General features: G+C 52.3%; 1 protein-coding gene across 2 annotated transcripts in view; it reads left to right on the plus strand.

Annotated features, from left to right (window-relative positions):
• Positions 1-6255: 6255 nt before the first annotated feature.
• Positions 6256-19663, plus strand: part of AP2A2 (adaptor related protein complex 2 subunit alpha 2) — an 85331-nt gene continuing 71923 nt past the window's right edge. The window contains exon 1 of one of the 2 annotated variants that reach the window (XM_024254421.3): positions 6256-6583. In XM_024254421.3, the coding sequence (XP_024110189.1) occupies positions 6517-6583 (67 nt within the window). In that variant the 5' untranslated portion in view covers positions 6256-6516. 2 annotated transcript variants of the gene reach the window in all.

A 19663-nucleotide genomic window follows, 5' to 3' on the forward strand; every position in this document is an offset into this window, starting at 1 on the left:
TCAGCAGTGCTGACACTCTGTATATTTGGAGTGCCAGAGGCTGTGGGTTTTTTCCTTGTTTTTCTTTCTTTCTTTCTTTTTTTTTTTTTTTTTTTGAGACAGAGTCTCACTCTTGTCACTCAGGCTGGAGTGCGGTGGTGTGATTTTGGCTCACTGCAACCTCCACCTCCAGGGTTCAAGCAATTCTTGTGCCTCAGCCTACCCAGTAGCTGGGATTACAAGTGCCCGCCACCATGCCTGGCTAATTTTCGTATTTTTAGTAGACACGGGGTTTCACCATGCTGGCCAGGCTGGTCTCAAGCTCCTGACCTCAAGTGATCCACCTGCCTTGGCCTCCCAAAGGGCTGGGATCACAGGTGTCAGCCACCACGCCTGGCTGGTTGTGGGTTTTTTCTTAGTTTACATTCTTTCACTCTTCCTTTTAACGTCAGAATTCCCAGAGCTGGGCTGAGCGCAGTGGTTCACACCTGTAATCCCAGCACTTTGGGAGGCCGAGGCATGGGCCTGGGCTGATGGGATTTACTGCCGTGGGAGAAATGGCCAGGACGGTGGCCTTCCTTGGCATCGTCAGTGAGTGAGGCCACAGAGGTTCGTGACAGTCCCCCAGCCCCACTTTGCTGCCAGGCTGGCTGGGCAGGGGATCGGAATGGGCGTGTGCTGTACATCCACACCGTGTGGTTGGCGTCTGACAGTGTGGAAGTCCAGCGCGGGCTAGTCAGGCTGGTAAAATGGGTCACACCTCAGAACTGCCTCGTGTGCTCTTAAAAACCGCAGCACTCAGGCAATATACCCTGGCTTGTCCCATCAGACCCTCTGAGGGTGTCACTAGTCGTCAGCTGCACCACTGGTCTACCCCTTGGGTTGGGAAGGGGGCTCACACGATTTCCACGTTGCCTTCCTGTTACAGTAGGTAGCCAGTCAGACGTGAACGGGGCAGGAGAGGGCTCCCCCGCTCCCCGTCCCCCAACCAGGAAAGTCAGTCGACCATCAGGTGATGGTCAGGGAGCTGTTTGTTTGTTGTTGTTGTTGTTGTTTGAGTCTCTCTCTGTCACCCAGGCTGGAGTGCAGTGGCGCAATCTGGGTTCACTGCAAGCTCCGCCTCCCGGGTTCATGTCATTCTCCTGCCTCAGCCTCCCAAGTAGCTGGGACTATAGGCTCCCGCCAGCAAGCCCAGCTAATTTTTTGTATTTTTAGTAGAGACTGGGTTTCACCATGTTGGCCAAGCTGGTCTTGAACTCCTGACCTCGTGATCCACCTGCCTCGCCTCCCAAAGTGCTGGGATTACAGGTGTGAGCCACTGTGCCTGGCTTTTTTTTTTTTTTTTTTTTTTGGCAGAGTCTTGCTCTGTTGCCCAGACTGGAGTGCAATGGCGGGATCTTGGCTCACTGCAACCTCCAGTTCCCAGGTTCAAGCGATTCTTCTACCTTAGCTTCCCTAGTAGCTGGGACTACAGGTGCCTGCCACCATGCCCAGCTAATTTTTTATATTTTTAGTAGAGACAGGGTTTCACTATGTTGGCCAGGCTGGTCTTGAACTCCCTGCCTTAAGTGATCCACCCGCCTCTGCCTCCTATGGGAGGGGATCACAGGCATGAGCCACTGTGCCCGGCCTGGAATTTTCTTGACCATACTTTTTTTTTTTTGAGACAGAGTCTCACTCTGTCACCAGGCTGGAGTTCAGTGACGTGATCTCTGCTCACTGCAACCTCCGCCTCCTGGGTTCAAGTGATTCTCCTGCCTCAGCCTCCCGAGTAGCTGGGACTACAGGCGCGTGCCACCATGCCCAGCTAATTTTTGTATTTTTAGTAGAGACGGGGTTTCACCATGTTGGCCAGGATGGTCTTGATCTCTTGACCTCATGATTCCCCGATCCCCCCGCCTCGGCCTCCCAAAGTGCTGGGATTACAGGCGTGAGCCACCGTGCCTGGCCTTGACCACACATCTTATGCAGGAGCTTGGGGGCTTCCCCTCTGTTGGCCCAAGGGTCCCCTGAGCAGGTAACCCTTACTAGGGGCTGCTTGGGACAGACCTTGATGATGTCATCACCTTGCCGCCTAGTGGGGTGTCTGGCCTCCTTGGCCTTAGTCACCCCGAGCTGCCCTTCTCCTTTGAAAGCAGGGGGCCCGCTGATGTGGCTGCACCCCCACAGCCTCAGAGGACGGCCCTGAGAGCCTGTGAAGGTGCTGGCCCTGTGCAAGTTACACATCTCCAAGCCTTTGGCAGGAAGGGTCTCCTTAGGAGAGACTGGGCAGGTTCAGTCCCTGAGTCCTCTGAGCCCCTTTCTCTGCATTATGTCCAGGGATCTCTGTCATTGTAACCATGTTTTAGGGGCTGCCCTGCATGTAGCTTCCAGGAATTTGGCCCAGCAGCAGCCGGAGGGACCCTGGGCTTGCCAGGCTGGCTCAGTTGATCCAGACACCGTGGGTGCCGCAAAGGACCCAGCTGTTGTCCGGGGCCTGTGTCTCAAAAGCCATCCTACAAGCGTTCTGTGGGGTTTTGTTGACAGAAACTCAGCTTCCCGCCATTCACGGTGCCCAGTCATCCCCCTCTGGTGCGACTGTGGGTGTGGATGTGTTGGGGCCTGACTCTCCCAGGATCAAGGGCTGAGCTGGGCAGGGACTCTTGGGAAGTGGGGCTTGGGGTCCCAGGTTATCGAATTTGCCCCATGCCAGTTTTCTGGGCCCCGCACGGCACTCCAGCTCTCCTGCCAGATGTCTGGGGAGGCTGCACCTCTGACCCTCGTGGCTGCTTTGCTGCTGCCTGGGCCCAGCTGTGAATGGCTTTGCATTCCTCTGGCTTTGCAGTGGTGAGAAAGATGTGCGGTCATGGCGGCTCCTGCCTGCCCCACGATGAGCACTCAGGAGGCTGAGCTCATCCTCTCCTTCTTCAGGTGGGCTGGCTATACCTGAAGCACCCACCCACCACAGAGTTCCAGAATGCCCCCCTCATGCCTCCCAGTGTTCCATGGCAGGGGACAGTCAGTTCCCACAGCCTTCCCTGAGCATGTCACTCCTGGGGACTGCAGGTGCTCAGATGATCACGGGGGAGCCACAGGGTCTGAGCATGCCACCTCATTGTCCCTGAACTCCCGTGAGTGCACAGGGACCAACTGTTAATGGAACACGCTGCCAGACCCTCTTCTGGAAGGGTCATTGTCTGCGACTTATGCCAGAGATGATGAGAAGGAAACCGGGTCATTTGTAAAACAGACATGTTCAGGTCTGGGTAGGACCCAGGGCATGGCCAGGTAACACTGCAGGGGCTGTCTGTTGGGGAACCCTGCTGCAGTGAGACAGCACCTCCACACCGCAGCTCGGGGCCCCGGCCTGTTTTCCCTTCATGAGGCCCACATCTGGCTTGCATCTGCGGACCCCGGCTTCCCCACGGCTGTGGATGAAGGAAAGCGACTCATCCCCACCTCTGCCCTTGGGAATAGTACTGTGACCTTGCGTGGCTAAAGTACGACAAACGTTCAAATATCTTAAGAAATGGCTGGGCGCGGTGGCTCACGCCTGTAATCCCAGCACTTTGGGAGGCTGAGGAGGGCGGATCACGAGGTCAGGAGATTGAGACCATCCTGGCCAACATGGTGAAACTCCATCTCTGCTAAAAATACAAAAATTAGCCGGGTGTGATGGCGCGTGCCTGTAATCCCAGCTACTGAGAAGGCTGAGGCAGGAGAATCACTTGAATCTGGGAGGTGGAGGTTGCAGTGAGCCGAGATCACGCCATTGCACTCCAGCCTGGGTGACAGAGCAAGACTCCATCTCGAGGAAAAAAAAAAAAAAAAAAAGAAACAGGCTGGGCACAGTGGCTTGTAATCTCAGCACTTTGGGAAGCCAAGGCAGGAGGACTGCTTGAGCCCAGGAGTTTAAGACCATCCTGGGCAACATAGTGAGACTCCATCTCCACAAAAATCAGAAACTTAGCCAGGTGTGGTGGCGTGCACCTGCAGTCTCAGCACTTTGGGAGCTAAGGCAGGAGGATGGTTTGAGCCCAGAAGGTCGAGGCTGTAGTGACTCATGATTATCACTGCACTCCAGCCTGGGAGACAAAGGGAGAGACCCTGTCTCTAAAATTAAACATAAATAAATAAATAAATAAATAAATAGGCCAGGCATAGTGGCTTGCACCTGTAATCCCAGCACTTTGGGAGACACAGGCAGGCGGAATGCTGGGATTACAGGAGTTCAAGACCGGCCTGGGCACCATGGTGAAATGCCATCACTACAAAAAATAAAATAAAGAAAAAGAAACTGTTTCCTAGGACTGCACACTCCCGAAGCTGGCCTCTCCCTAGCCGAGGAGTGGCAGTGGTCAGGGAGGCCCACATGGACTCAGACCCAAGGCTGGGACTGGAGTGAATCATCTGGAGGGCTTGCGTGTCTGCAAGGGCGACGATGCTGGAAGGAGGTGGGGAGTCTTTTGCATGGCTGCGTGTCGGGCCCTCTGGGACCCCTCAACACTCTTGTGTGGATGGGAGGATATCTGTGGGAATCCCAGAGTTGGCACTGAAGCGGAGTCTTCCGAGTGGGCGGAGGGGGACGCCTGCCAGGCCCAACCCCTCCTGTGGGCAGCCCCTGCAGCCCCCCATTGCCCTGCTCTGTGAGTGGCTGCTGGCGGGGGGGGCACAGTGGTCTACTTGTCTCGGTCTTCTGCACTGCCACTGCCAATGAGAGCTTGGATTAGGCATGCCAGCCTCCTGACGCCCAGAGCCCACACTCTGCCTACGTGTGTTAGTGGACGGTCCTCGTGACTGCTGGGACTGTCCCGGAAAGCAGCCCAGGATCCCTCATGTGGCACAAGAAGCTCTTGTGTCCAGAATGGCCTTTATTTGTTGTCAGGGACAGGGGAGGGAGGGAAGCTTCTTGGTGGAAGGGAGAGGCTGAAGAATGAACAGCCCCGGGACCACTTTCTCTGCCAGGAGGTGGCACTGGGAGAGGATGGGGACTCCGGAGGGGTGTACCGTCCTCCAGGAAGCCCTCTGCTGGGTCGGCTCCGTGCCTCTGTCTTGGAAAGTGATGAACTTGGTTGCCTTATGCCGACTGTGGTCTGTCACAGATCTTAGTTTTCCCCAGGAGTTCTGGAGGCCCAGAGCCTGGGTGCGGCACCCGGTTCATTGGGGAGGGGCATGGGTCCTGTCCCCTCCTCCTGGCCGGGCTCCACCAGGGCTAAGCTCTCATCTGGGGCTGCGGAAGTGAGCCAGGGTGGGGTCAAAGCCCTGGCTGGTGGGTCTGGGCCAGTTCCAGGTACAGGGTCCAGATCGCCCCACTCCAGCAGGAGGGAGCTTCCTCTTCAAAGCCATCTGGCTCTGGGAAGGACAGTGAGGCAGGGCCATCTGCTTCCCCACTCCCTGGGGTCTCTTCCTGGCCGAGGCCTGGAGCTGTGCAGCCTGGCCCAGCGGGTCCTCCCTCCTGCTGTGTCCACAGGGGTGGGCCTAGGCCTCCAGCTTGCAGTGGTGCAGAGGGCTGGGGAGCAGAGGGGGCCCTGGCAACAGTGGCCAAAAGTCCTGGTGCCGCTGAGGGACTGGATTCCGCAGGGGCTGCAGCCCCCTTCGGCTGTCACTGGGGTGGGGTGGGCGGTTGTTTCTCTCCGGGCCCAGGTGATGTGGAGGAGGCACCTGGGCTGCCACGCAGACCCTGGGCTGGGTCGGGCATGGGGCCTGCCTCGCCCCCAGCTCGGGGACCGCAAGAGATGTAGCCCTGGCTGTTCAGGGTGGCAGGAGGGGCGGGCCAGCCCCACTGTCTCAGGATACCGTACTAGGGGAGGGTTTCCTCGCCGTCCAGCGGCTGTGACCCCTTCGCCTGGAGCCCCGGTTTCCTCCCGGCGCCCTCCCGGCGCCGCCCTCCCCGCCCCCGGCCCACGCCGAACAAACAAGGCCCTGGCAGCGGAGCCACCCCGCCGCCCAGCGCTGACAGGTCGTTTATTCCAAGTAAGAAAACGGAGACCTGCTCGGGGCAATCTAGCGGGGCTGACGCCCAGGGCGAGGCCGCACGCGTGTGCCTGCGTGGCCGCCTCTTTTGCAGTGACCACCAACAACGACAGAGGCGGCCCGCTGCACACATGAGTTCCTGCCCGGACCCACGCCCTTCCCGTGAGGGACGCGGGCGGCATCGCCAGCCTGGCGCGGCCCCGGGACGCGAACCCGTGGCTTCAGCGGCTCCATCCATGGTGTCCGCCTGCAGGGGGCGCCCCCGCGCCTGCCTCGACCGGCTCGCCCCCGTTCCGCGGGCGCGCGCGCGCTGCCTCACGCGACACCCGCCCCGGCCGCCGTCCGTCGCCGCTCGCCTGCTTGCGCGTGCGTGCTGGTGCGGGCGTCGTGCGTGCGCGCGCGCGGCGGCCCAGAAAGCGGCGCTGGGACCCTGAGGCGGCGGTGGTTACGCGGCTCCGCGGCGGTGGTTAGGCGGCTCCCCGGCGGCTCCTCCGCGGCGGTGACGGCGACCGCCCTCCCCGCTTCCCGCTCCCCGCGCTCCTCCGCTCGGGCCCGCCAGCCGAGGCCGCTCCCGAGCGTCGGAAGATGCCGGCGGTGTCCAAGGGGGACGGGATGCGGGGCCTGGCGGTCTTCATCTCGGATATCCGCAACTGTGAGTGGCGGGGGCGGCGCGGAGCCGGGGCCGGGGCCGCAGGCGGAGACGGGGTCTGGGAGCGGAGGCCCGGGGCGGCGTCTCGAGGCGGGGGTGCAGGCGGGGCCGGGGGTCTGGGGGTGCAGGCTGGGATGCGGGCGGGGCCCGGGGCCTGAGGGTGCGGGCGGCGCTCGGGGTCTTGGGGTACCGGGTCTGGGGGTGGGGGCCAGGGTGCGGGGTGGGGGTCCAGGGTCGTCTGGGGGTGTGGGCGGCGCTCAGAGTCTTGGGGTATCGGGTATGGGGGTGCGGGCCAGGATGCAGAGCGGGGCCCTGGGTCTGGGGGTGCGGGGTGGGGGGTTCAGGGTCTAGGGGTGCTGGGTCTGGGGGTTTAGGGCACGGCCCTTCATCCACATCTCCATTCCCGTTTGCTGGTCCGTGCGGGGGGCTGCGGCACCGCCAAGGGGGTTCCGGGCCAAGACGCCCCTCCCCAGCATGATGTCACCTCGGTCTTTCTAGTACTGGAGCGTTTAACCCAGCGTTTTCCAAAACGGCGTGGATTTTAGCTTTGGGAGCAGAAATCTGGAAATCAGTGTCTTCCCAGGAAACAGCTTTGTGACCTGGGTTCTGGCGGCTTATTATCCCCTGATTAGATCTCACCCACGACGATTAAAATGACTCATTCCCGGAGGGAATCTGGACACGAGCAGTCGGGGTGTGGGATGGCCTCGCTGCCTGCTGCTCCAATCACAGACCTCGTTCTCAGCCCCATGCCTGTCCCCTCGGGGTGGGAAAAATCCACACCAAACCGTTAAACAAGCCAGGAAGGCTTGGCCTGTTAGAAGGATGTGCAGGGTGGCTGGGTGAGTGCACCGGTCCACCAATTAATTTGACTTTGGTGTGCAGAACCTCCTCTTGGCTTTCAGAGGCCGTCCTCTTATTTAATTTGAGGGAGAAACAAAGCCAGTTTCCTGTCTGGTGTGTTGATTTTTTTCCTTGTTATCCAGCAAATAGTTGACTTCATGATTTTTGTTTTTCCATTTTTTTGAGACAGGGTCTTGCTCTGGCGCCCAGGCTGGAGCGCAGTAGTTCCATCACGGCGCACTCAACCTCCCACCTCAAGTGATCCTACCACCTCAGTCTCCGGAGTCACTGGGACTACAAGCGTGCACCATGCCTGGCTGATTTTCGTGTTTTTTGTAGAGATGGGGGGTCTCGCCATGTTGCCTAGGCTGGTCTCGAAATCCTGAGCTCAAGTGATCCACCTGTCTTGGCCTCCCAAAGTGCTGTGGTTACTGGCGTGAGCCATGGCACCCTCATAATTTTTAATGTATATTTTGAGGGATTGTTGTGATCTTCCTTTTGAATTCTCATCTCCTTAGACGGGGTGGAGGATCAGGAAGATAGTGGTTCTCCCACACTCTGTGGAAGGGTAGAGGACCATCTAACCCTTCCCCTACTCTGCAAAAAAAAAAAAAAAAAAAAGCATAGAGCTGGGTGCGGTGGCTCACACCTATAGTCCCAGCATTTTGGGAGGCTGAGGCAGGTGGATCTTTTGAGCCCAGAAGTTTGAGACCAGCCTGGGCAATGTGGTGACACCCTGTCTCTCCCAAAAAATACGAAAATTAGCTGGGCGTATTGGTGTAACCATCTATAGTCCCAGCTACTTGGGAGGCTGAAAGAGGAAGATCACTTGAGCCCAGGAGGTCAAGGCTGCAGTGAGCTGAGATCGCGCCGTACTCCAGCCTGGGTGACAGAGTGAGTGAGACTTCTCACAAAAAAAAAAAAAAAAAAAAAAAAAAAAACACCCTCAGATCAGCACTTTTACGAGTAGCATTTTTTCTCTTTCTTTGTTACATAATGAGACCAACATGCATTTTGTAAAACTAACTGTGTGTATTATTTGTTAAGGGGACCCCTGGGACAAAGGCTGAGCACCCTTAAATGAGCTATGATGTCTGTCCTTCCATTTTTGAAGAAAGTTGCGTTAGGCAGGACAATGAGATTGAAAGCCATTTCCTCAGACAGCAAGTGACCCACTTGTTAGATATATTGTCTGTGCCAGGGCCTGCGTTTGACAGGATGGCACCTACCACAGTGAGTGCGGTACAGCCGTCCTCCCTTGTTAGATATACGGTTTGTGCCAGGGCCTGCGTTTCACAGGATGGCGCCTATCACACTGAGTGCAGTATAGCTGTCCTCCCTTATTTGTGGTTTCGCCTTCTGAGGTTTCAGTTACCTCTGGTCAACTGTGATCTGAAAATAGGTGAGCATAGTACAATAAGATATTTAAAGAGACCACATTCATATAACTTTTGTTACAGTATATCATTACAGTTCTCTTTTATTATTGGCTGCTGTTAATCTCTTACTGTGTCTAATCTGTAAGTTAGACTTTTTCATAGGTATGTGTGGGAAAAAAGCAGCTTGTATAGGATTTAGTATTATCTGAAGTTTCAGGCACCCACTGAGTGCCTTGGAACGTATACCTGTGGATATGGGGAAACTGCTGCACTCTATAAAATACTTGACTATATAGACCAGACTTTCTCCAACTCAGCAGAGCTGACATTTGGGGCTGGATCACCCTTTGTTGTGGGGGACTGTTCTGTGCCTTGTAGGATGTTTATAGCAGCACCAGATGCCTCAGTTGTGATAAGGAACAATGTCTCCAGGCGTTGACAAATGTGTCCTTACGGCAAAGCTGTCCTCAGTCGAGAACCGCTAGTGTATCCCATTGAATAAAACAGCCCCTCCCCTGAAGGAGCTAGTAGAAGAAGGGGTGCTTAGTCCTAGCTGGGGGAGCCAGGTCTCTTCAATACGGCCCCTTTCTCGGAATCCTCTTTCCCTCGTTGCTGTTGGATGGCCTCTCATCAGCTGCAGCGCTCACCATTCTCCTTCTGGGCAGTGTCTTCAGCTTGTGGTGCTGTTTTTCACCTGAGTGGCTCCATCTCCCCCACTGCCCTCTAGGGTGGGCTCTACAAGGTGCGCACCCTATCTTGCTCATCACGTTTTTCCTGCTGTTCTCCTCATGGCGAGTGTCTGGCATGCGAGGTGCATGCCAGAGAAGACCTCACAAGGAAGGTGATTCTTGGGCAATTCAGGCAGAAGACCAAGGTATTGGAGGAACAGCAAATAATTAATATATATACGTATTGAGTTAATGAATGTTGGTTGGTGCCTGGAGATGGGATTGGAGAGGCAGCCAGTGTTTGAGCTGATCTGAACTTGACCTCCATGTCACAGGCAGAGGGGTCCCCGCTTCCCCTTTCCCTGGCCAGGTGTGATTTTGCGTGCTGTTTTCCTGTCGTGAGGGTGAACAATAGGAGTAGTCGGGCCCTGTGGAAAGAGGACTCTGAGCTGACAGCCAAGGCTCTTGACCCTGACTCTGCCTCTTAGCAGCTGCATGAGTGGAGGCCACTGGCCATGGAGCCTCAGTTTCCACAGCGGACAGTTGAAGGGCTGGATTTTCAGCTGAAAGATCATTAAAGCTGCATGAGTGGAGGCCACTAGCCACGGAGCCTCAGTTTCCTCAGCTGACACTTGAAGGGGCGGATTTTGAGCTGAAATATCATTAAAGCCTGTTTCAGCTCCAAATTTGCGTCTTTCTGACTAGTTTCTTAAGTTTCCTCCTTTAGCCTGGGCAATATAGTGAGACCTCTACCTTTTCAAAAGAGAAAAAAGAATTAGCCAGGCGTAGTGGCATGCACCTGTGGTCCCAGTTACTCAGTGGACTGAATTAGCCAGGCGTGGTGGCATGCACCTGTGGTCCCAGTACTCAGTGGGCTGAGGTGAGAGCATTATCTGAGCCCTGGAGGTTGAGGCTGCAGTGAACTAGGATTGCGCCACTGCACTCCAGCCTGGGCAGCCTGAGCAACAGATTGAGACCCTGCCTCAAAAAAAAGTTTTTCCCCTTCAGTACCTGGTGCCAGCTGGGTGCGGTGGCTCACACTTGTAATCCCAGCACTTTGGGAGGCTGAGGTGGGCGGATCACCTGAGGTGAGGAGTTCAAGACCAGCCTAGCCAACATAGTGAAACCCTGTTTCCACAAAAATACAAACATTAGCTGGGCGTGGTGGCATGCACCTGTAGTCCCAGCTACTCCGGAGGCTGAGACGGAATACTCCGGAGGCTGAGGCGGAAGAATCGCTTGAACCCAGGAGGCAGAGCTTGCAGTGAGCTGAGATTGTGCCATTGCACTCCAGCCTGGGTGACAGAGCGAGACTGTCTCAAAAAAAAAAAAAAAAAAAAGCCCTGTGCCAAGTATCTGAGGTAGTGGACAGGGAGCATGTGGACACTAGGATGCTGTATTTTCACTTCAAGTAACCCACTCCCAGCAGACTGGCTTGGGGCATTACTCCTCTTACCATAGGCAGCAATGAATATGCTCCAGGATTTGAAAAGTGCCTCGTGTCAAGCTCTGCCCCTCAAAGTTGTAGCTTTTGTGGCTGAGGTAGTGAACTAACTTAATGTCTCCTAAAATTAACTTCGTCCTTTCTGATTGACGTCAACCCAGCGGCCACTGCATTTGGTCAGTATGAGTTCAGTGTGTGAGAGTTAATAAACTGTTTGTTTTTTGTTAAATTGGCATTAAAAAAATTCTAGTCCTTTTATTTAGTCCCAGTTTTAGAATTTTTTTTTTTTTTTTTGAGAGAGAGTTGCGCTCTGTCGCCCAGGCTGGAGTGCAGTGGCGCGATCTTGGCTCACTGCAAGCTCTGCCTCCCGGGTTCACACCATTCTGCTGCCTCAGCCTCCCGAGTAGCTGGGACTACAGGTGCACGCCGCCACGCCCGGCTAATTTTTTGTATTTTTAGTAGAGACGGGGTTTCACCGTGTTAGCCAGGATGGCCTGGATCTCCTGACCTCGTGATCCACCGGCCTCGGCCTCCCAAAGTGCTGGGATTACAGGCGTGAGCCACTGTGCCTGGTGCCCTACCTTTCTTAATGTGGACATCTTGCATAACTACAGGACATATTCAACACCAGGAAACAGACACTGGTGCACACCACCAGGCATATTCAGATTTCATTAGATTGACAGGCACGTGTGTGTGTGTGGTTCTATGCAGTTTAGCACCTGTAGCTTTGTGTAACCGGTTCCCTACCTCAGTCAAGATACAGAACTATGCCATCATCACAAAGCTACCCCTTATAGCCATACTCCTGAAACTAATCTGTTCTCCATCTCTGTAATTTTGTGGTCTCAAGGATGTCATATAAATGGAATCACATCATATGTGATCTTTTGAGATTGGCTTTTTTTTCCCTCAGTACAGTCCCATCGAGGCCCATTCAGGCTGGTGCACTGATTATCATTGTATTTGAGCAAAAGATTCCAAGAAAACAAAATAACTGCTGAAATTGGGGAAACAAGACCATAGTTATTTGCTATTTGTTCAGTTATTTTGGAACTTGCGTTTGTTTTTACACAAATGACATATCTGCAGAGGAGAGTCGTATCTAACTTAGTGAATGCATGTCTTTATGCATTGCTGTTGACATGCCAACACTAGAGTAGTGTTGGAGAGAGACAGCACTGCTGAAAATGTTGTCAGGCTCTGAGAATTAACTGCAAAACAATCAGGACTGCGAGGAAAGGGAAGAAGTGATAAATCCTTTTGAGACCTGTCAGTTTGCCAGGAAAACAACTTCAGGCAGGAAATGACCGTTTTTATTTCTCTACATGTGGTGCTGGTGTGGTGCAAATGCTTGGAGGCGTTTTCTTTAATCCCCCCAGGTCCTCACATGAAGGGGAAACAGATGGAGAGATGTTATTAGCAAGATGGCAAAAATGAATTTCCATGGTCTTGAAGAAAGTGATGCAGTTTTGCTGCAGGTTTCACGATAAATTAGAATAATTATCAGTGCTCTGCTCATTGTGGTTGGCATAAAACTTGGTCCCTTCCATTTCTTGTTTTTTTTTTTTTTTTTGAGACAGAGTCTCGCTCTGTTGCCCAGGCTGGAGTGCAGCGGTGTGATCTCGGGTCACTGCAACCTCCGCCTCCTGGGTTCAAGTGATTCTTGTGCCTCAGCCTCCTGAGTAGCTGGGGCTCCGCCACCACCACGCCTGGCTAATTTTTTGTATTTTTTAGTAGAGACGGGGTTTCACTGTATTAGCCAGGATGATCTTGATCTCCTGACCTCGTGAGCCACCACGCCCGGCCAGGTTCAAGTGATTCTTGTGCCTCAGTCTCCCGAGTAGCTGGGATTACAGGTGTCTGCCACCACGCCTAGCTAATTTTTGTGGAGATGTGGTTTCACCAAGTTGATCAGGGTGGTCTCGAACTCTTGGCCTCAAGTGATCCTCCTGCCTCGGCCTCCCAAAGTGCTGGGATTACAGGCGTGAGCCACTGTGCCTGGCCATTTCTGTTAACTTTCTTGAAATTAGATACCCTTTGAATTGTGTTTCAGTGGGAGTAAAGTTAAAAAAATTTTATTTGTTTATGAAATTCCAGTTATGGAGTCATAAATTAGATATGGAGAAACTGAACACTAAATTTTAAACTCTGCTTAAACTTCAGTATAAAAATTAAACATAAAAGTTGTACTGATTTTCGTGCATAGGAGTGAACATCAGAATCAGAATTGGTCGGTCTGCTTTTGCATTTCTTAAATAACCTTCACAGTTAAAAGCTCATTTTGTCCTTTTGACTGTACATTCCTAAAAAGTGCTGACTTTTAGAAAAGAATGCTCTTCTTGCATGTCTTCTTTTGCATGCTTCTGCATAATTTGTGTTCCTTAGAAACCAGTTTAGGAAATGTGTCATGGTGGTTATGGAGAGGAGGAAGGAAGTCTTTGCTCAGGTTGAATTTTTCTTGCCAAGGTTGGTGGTAACTGCTTCTGGGACACCCTGGTTCTCTTCGCAGTGTTTTCCATCTGGCTCCTCTGAAGGTCAGGATCACTTTCTTTTATGACAAGTTGAAGTGTCCTGGTGGTGAACATATTTTGTGCCAGATACTTACTATTACTTCTCTTTCCTCTTAAAATGAACTGTTACTTTTGGTAACAATCTGTGTCAAGATTTTGTAGTAGAAGAGTTCCTGGAAAGGCTGTCATTGAAGGATTAAATGGCATTTCCTTGGCTCTTAAAAAAAAATCAAATAAGCTGGGCGCTGTGGTTCACGCCTGTAATCCCAGCACTTCAGGAGTCCGAGGCAGGTGGATCACCTGAGGTCGGGAGTTCGAGACTAGCCTGACCAACATGGAAAAACATGTCTCTACTAAAAATACAAAATTAGCCAGGTGTGGTGGCACGTGCCTGTAATCCCAGGTACTTGGGAGGCTGAGGCAGGAGAATCGCTTGAATCTGGGAGGCGGAGGTTGCAGTGAGCCAAGATTGCACCACTGCACTATAGCCAGGGCGACAAAGTAAGACTCCATCTCAAAAACGAAAAACAAACAAACAAACAAAAAACCCCAGAAATGAACAGTTTTTACCAGGCCATATGATGTCTCAGACTTAGGTTATAAAACCACATTTGCTGATTCTGGCAGCATGTTCCTTCTTCAGAACCTTCCTGACTTTAGCTTGAAAGTTGAGCTGGTTGAAAGGTCTTGAAAAGCAGTATGTGCAGTTTTGTCACAAGAGAATTTCCGGGTGGGTGGGCTAGGTTGAGGTGGGTGTTCCCATGTAGAAGTGGGGGCTGAAGCTATGTGATGAGCTCTGTGTTTGGGACAGGGTTGTAAGGGTCTGGCCAAGACGCATAGAAGAAATAACATGTGAGTAGGAAGCAGCCCTGTTTTAAAATAGTGCCCTGGAGACTTGAATTGGGAAGAGGACCAAGAAGAGTGTGAGGCAGTGAGATGCCCAGCCCCAGGGCGGGAGAGGCGAGTACCAGTGACTCGTGGGCACTCAGGAGCGGGGATGACCCCAGAGACACAGGGAGCTTGGAACCACACTTCTGCATTCAGACATCGCTTTCTGCCAGCTTTGCACGCTTTTTCCTGAAACATTGTTGGCAGAGGGGAACTTGTATCTTCTGTTTAGTTGATTCTTGATTTTAAACGTTTGTTGCCTTTTGGAGCCTGCACTTACCTGGTGATCGGAGTGTGGGAATGGTTGCAGGTATCAAGGCTTCTGCAGGCTGGGAAGGTGGGAGGAGCACAGGGTGCAGGGGTGGGCTGAGAGGCTGGTGGGCGCTGCGAGATTTTAGGAGGGGTGCTGTGCCCACAGCTGCCGTGTGTCCCCGAGGCCAGGGAAGTCCTGACTCCCGTGCTAGGTTGTTTCTGCCCCATGTAGCTCCCTCAGCGCCCCCACCCCGATACCTCAGGAAACTCCAGGTTGAAACTCCAGGTCGAGTGGCAGACCTCCTGCTGGGTGCGTTCTTAGGAACAACACTTCTAGCCGGGGGTTTGGGTCAGATCCTGATTCTGCTCTCCTTTGTTTTCCACTTTTAAATTTTTTATATTTATATTTATTTTTAAAATTTAGAGACAGGGTCTCACTATGTTGCCCAGGATGGTCTTGAACTCTGTGGCTCAAGTGATCCTCCCCCATCAGCCTCCCAGAGTGCTGGGATTTATAGGTGTGAGCCACTGCGCCCAACCCTTTCCCACCTTTTCAAATTGTAGCCCTGTTGAGAGCCTGGAGTCTTCATCTTTGCCTGAAACTCAGACTCTGAGTTGTGATGATTTTGTGTTCATCTCTGTGCTTGGCTTCAAGATACTCCCCATTTATCTTTCTTCTCTCCCACCCTAAGCTTTGGTGTCTGTCTACGGGTTTGCTTAGAAGTGTAGAGACCAACAGCCCACATGGGGTGCCTGGCTTTTGTTTTGCGTGGGGGGTGTTTTTCTTACCTTTAAAATCCCTCTGATGGCAGCACAAGGGTGTAATGAGGATTAGTTATTTAGCATATCTAAAGAACTTTGAGCTCCTTAGGGCAGGCGGCACTGTATTAGGATCTATGTTTTGCTTTTTCTGTGGACCGCCTTCGTGTTTCATGTAATGTAGCTGAACTAGCAAGTACGTGTTTCTTTTCTTTTTTTTTTATTTGGAGACGGAGCCTCATTCTCTCACCCGGGCTGGAGTGCTGTGGTGCGATCTTGGTTAACTGCAGCCTCTGCCTCCTGGGTTCAAGCAATTCTTCTGGCTCAGCCTCCCTAGTAGATGGGATTACAAGCGTGCGCCACCATGCCCAGCTAATTTTTGTATTTTAGTAGAGACGGGGTTTCACCATGTTGGCGAGGCTATTCTTGAACTCCTGACCTCAAGCAATCCACCTGCCTCAGCTTCCCAAAGTCCTGGGATTACAGGCATGAGCTGCCACACCTGGCCTAAGTTTTTTTGTTTTTTTTTGTTTTTGAGAAGGAGTCTCCCTCTGTCCTCTCAGGCTGGAGTGCAGTGGCATGATCTCGGCTCACTGAAACCTTCATCTCCTGGGTTCAAGTGATTCTCCTGCCTCAGCCTCCTGAGTAGCTGGGATTACAGGTATGTGCCTCCATGCCCGGCTAATTTTTGTATTTTTGGTAGAGATGGGGTTTCACCATTTTTTTCTTTTTTTTTGAGACTGAGTCTTGCTCTGTTGCCAGGCTAGAGTGCAGTGGTGCGATCTCTGCTCACTGCAACCTCTGCCTCCCGGGTTCAAGTGATTCTCCTGCCTCAGCCTCCCGAGCAGCTTGGACTACAGGTGCGCGCACCACCATGCCCGGCTAATTTTTGTATTTTTTTTAGTAGAGACGGACTTTCACCATGTTGACCAGAATGGTCTTGATCTCTTGACCTCGTGATCCACTAGCCTCGGCCTCCCAAAATGCTGGAATTACAGGCGTTGGCCACCGTGCCCAGCTGGGGTTTCACCATTTTGGCCAGGCTATTCTCAAACTCCTGACCTCAAGCAATCCACCCACCTCGGCCTCTCAAAGTGCTGGGATTACAGGCATGAGCCACTGTGCCCGGCCAGTTTTGAATTTTTAGTAGAGATGGAGTTTCGCCATGTTGGCCAGGCTGGTCTTGAACTCCTGACCTCAAGTGATGCACCTGCCTTGGGCCCCTAAAATGTTGAGATTACAGGTGTGAGCCACTGTGCCCGGCCAGTTTTTTTTTTTTTTTTTTTTTTTTGAGATAGAGTCTCGCTATGTTGCCCAGGCTAGAGTGCAGTGGTGCGATCTCGGCTTACTGCAACCTCTGCCTCCCGGGTTCAAACAATTCTCTGTCTCAGCGTCCTGAGTAGCTGGGATTGCAGGCACCCGGCTAATTTTTTGTATTTTTAGTAGAGACGGGGTTTCACCATCTTGGCCAGGCTGGTCTTGAACTCCTGACCTCGTGATCCACCGGCCTCGGCCTCCCAAAGTGCTGGGATTTACAAGCATGAGCCACCGCACCCGGCCTATTCCTTTTTCTTTTTTTTTTTTTCCCAGGCGGAGTCTTGCTCTGTCTCCCAGGTTGGAGTGCAATGGCGCTATCTCGGCTCACTGCAAGCTCTGCCTCCTGGGTTCACGCCATTCTTCTGCCTCAGCCTCCCAAGTAGCTGGGACTACAGGCGCCCACCACCATGCCTGGCTAATTTTTTTTTTGTATTTTTAGTAGAGACGGGGTTTCACCATGTTAGCCAGGATGGTCTCTATCTCCTGACCTCATGATCTGCCTGCCTTGGCCTCCCAAAATGCTAGGATTACAGGCGTGAACCACCGCGCCCAGCCTTTTTTTTTTTTTTTTTTTTTTTTTTTAAGAGATAGAGTCTTGCTGTCGCCCAGGCTGGAGTGCAGTGGTGTGATCATAGCTCACTGCAGCTTCGACCTCCTGGACTCAAGCAGTCCTCCCACCTCAGCCTCTTGAGTAGCTGGGACTACAGGACATGCCACCACACCTGGCTAATTTTTTAAATAAATAAATAAATTAGTTATTTATTGACAGGGTCTCATTCGCGTTGCCCAGGCTGGAGTGCAATGGTGCGATCATAGCTTACTTCAGCCTTGACTTCCTGGGCTCAGGTGATCCTCTTGCCTCAGCTTCTTGAGTGGCTGGGACCACAGCCACACCTGGCTAATTTTTAAAAAACTTTTTTGTAGAAATGCGGTCTTGCTTTGTAGCCTAGGCTGATAACGAACTCCTAGTCTTGAGCGATCCACCTGCTTCAGCCTCTCAAAGTGCTAGAATTACAGGTGTGAGCCACCACGCCTGGCCTAGTTTATTATTAGATGCTTGACATTGTGAATTTCACCTTCTTGGAGCAGAATATTTTTGTGTTTCTTTTAATATTCTTGAGCTTTGTTCTGGGAGGAAGCTAAGTTCTTTGGGAACAGTGTGATTCCTACAAGGCAGCACCACCGCAGCCTGTAGTCTGGGGCTAGTTTTATCTCACTCGAGGCAGTGTCTTCTCTGAATGCTTCTTGAGGCCGTTGTTTGATGTGGTTTTTCCTCCGGCTGCTGGGCCTGTGCTGCGGCAGGGGCTCTTCTCTTCTCTTTCCTGAGACTCTTCCCTCTGCTCCAGGGAGTTTCCTTTATTTCTATTTAATGTATTTATATTTGTTTATTAATTGAGATGGAGTCTCTATTGCCCAGGCTGGAATGCAGTGGCGCGATCTCAGCTTACTGCAACCTCTGACTCTGGGTCCAAGTGATTCTCCTGCCTCAGCCTCCGAAGTAGCTGGGATTGCAGGCGCCCGCCACTATGCCTGCCTAATTTTTGGATCTTCAGTAGAGACGGGGTTTCACTATATTGGCCAGGCTGGTCTCGAACTCCCGACCTTAGGTGATCCGCCTGCCTTGGCCTCCCAAAGTGCTGGGATTACAGGTGTGCGCCACCGTGCCCGGCCTATTGTTATTTACCATTGACCACAGCGCAACACCATTGTCCGTCTCCAGAAAGAGGCCTTCAGTGCAGTGAGCGCATGTCAGATCTCTGCTGTCTTCTCAAAGCACACTTTGAACGGTATCTTTTAAAAGTTCACTTTTGGGGCCAGGCAAGGTGGTTCATGCCTGTAATTCCAGCACTTTGGGAGGCTGAGGTGGGAGGATCTCTTCAGCCTAGGAGGTCGAGGCTGCAGTGAGCCATGTTTGCGCCATTGCGCAGCCTGGGTGACAGGATGAGACCCTGTCTCAAAACACCACCACCAAATTCACATTAGCCTACAGTTGGGCAAAACCATCTAACACAAACCCTATGTATAAAAAAGTATTGAATATCTCATGTAATTTATTGAATACTGTACTGAAAGTGGAAAACAAAGTGATTGGGCACTTGACGTACGATTTCTACTGAGTGCGTATTGCTTTCATGCCATTGTAAAGTCAAAAAATCGTTCAGCTGCACCATCACAAATTGGAGTCTGTCTATACTTATTTACAGATAAGGAAACTGTGGCATAGAGAGGTCGTAAGTTAGCCTAAGTCACGGAGCTCCCGAGAGGCAGAGCTGGAGTGTGAACTGCGTCAGTTTGCCCCTGAGATGCCTGCCTGCCACCTTTCTGCCTCTGTTTGCCTTGAGCACCAGGCAGCCAGGTTATGCTTCTGCCTGGAGGGAGCAGTCTCATTTAAAAACAAGAAACAAAACACATGCTTATTGGTCTGTCTTTCCTGTGACTTCTCTGTGCCCCTTTGCATTTGATGAGTCACTGGGGTGTTGCTTTATGATGGTGACAGACCCTCTGTTGGGGCCTCTCACCTGGGTCACCTGTGTGCTGGCTGGTGCCGCACGAAGGCCAGCCTTTCCTTACAGATGCTGCCTTGGCTGCACCGACGCTCCCTGTGGCTTCTCCCATCGCCTGAAGTCTCCACCAAACCCCTATACAATACTGAGGTTTTAAAGCTTTTGAATTATTTTTATCCCGTTAACCCCTTGTAGTTTATTTTCTTGTGAGATGGGTCTCCATCATTCCTCGCATTGATTACCAGATATGTTCCAGAACATTTATGAGGTAATGCTTTTTTCTCCTTGCGATGCATCGTCACTGTATTCTCAAATGTTTGTATGTTTTTTTTTTTGAGATGGAGTCTCACTCTGTCGCCCAGGCTGGAGTGCAGTGGTGAGATCTTGGCTCACTGCAAGCTCTGCCTCCCGGGTTCACGCCATTCTCCTGCCTCAGCCTCTCGAGTAGTTGGGACTAGAGGTGCCCGCCACCACACCCGGCTAATTTTTGGTATTTTTAATAGAGACGGGGTTTCA

The sequence above is a fragment of the Pongo abelii genome, chromosome 9, assembly GCF_028885655.2.
Source record: "Pongo abelii isolate AG06213 chromosome 9, NHGRI_mPonAbe1-v2.0_pri, whole genome shotgun sequence".
In the NCBI taxonomy this organism is placed as follows: Eukaryota; Metazoa; Chordata; class Mammalia; order Primates; family Hominidae; genus Pongo; species Pongo abelii.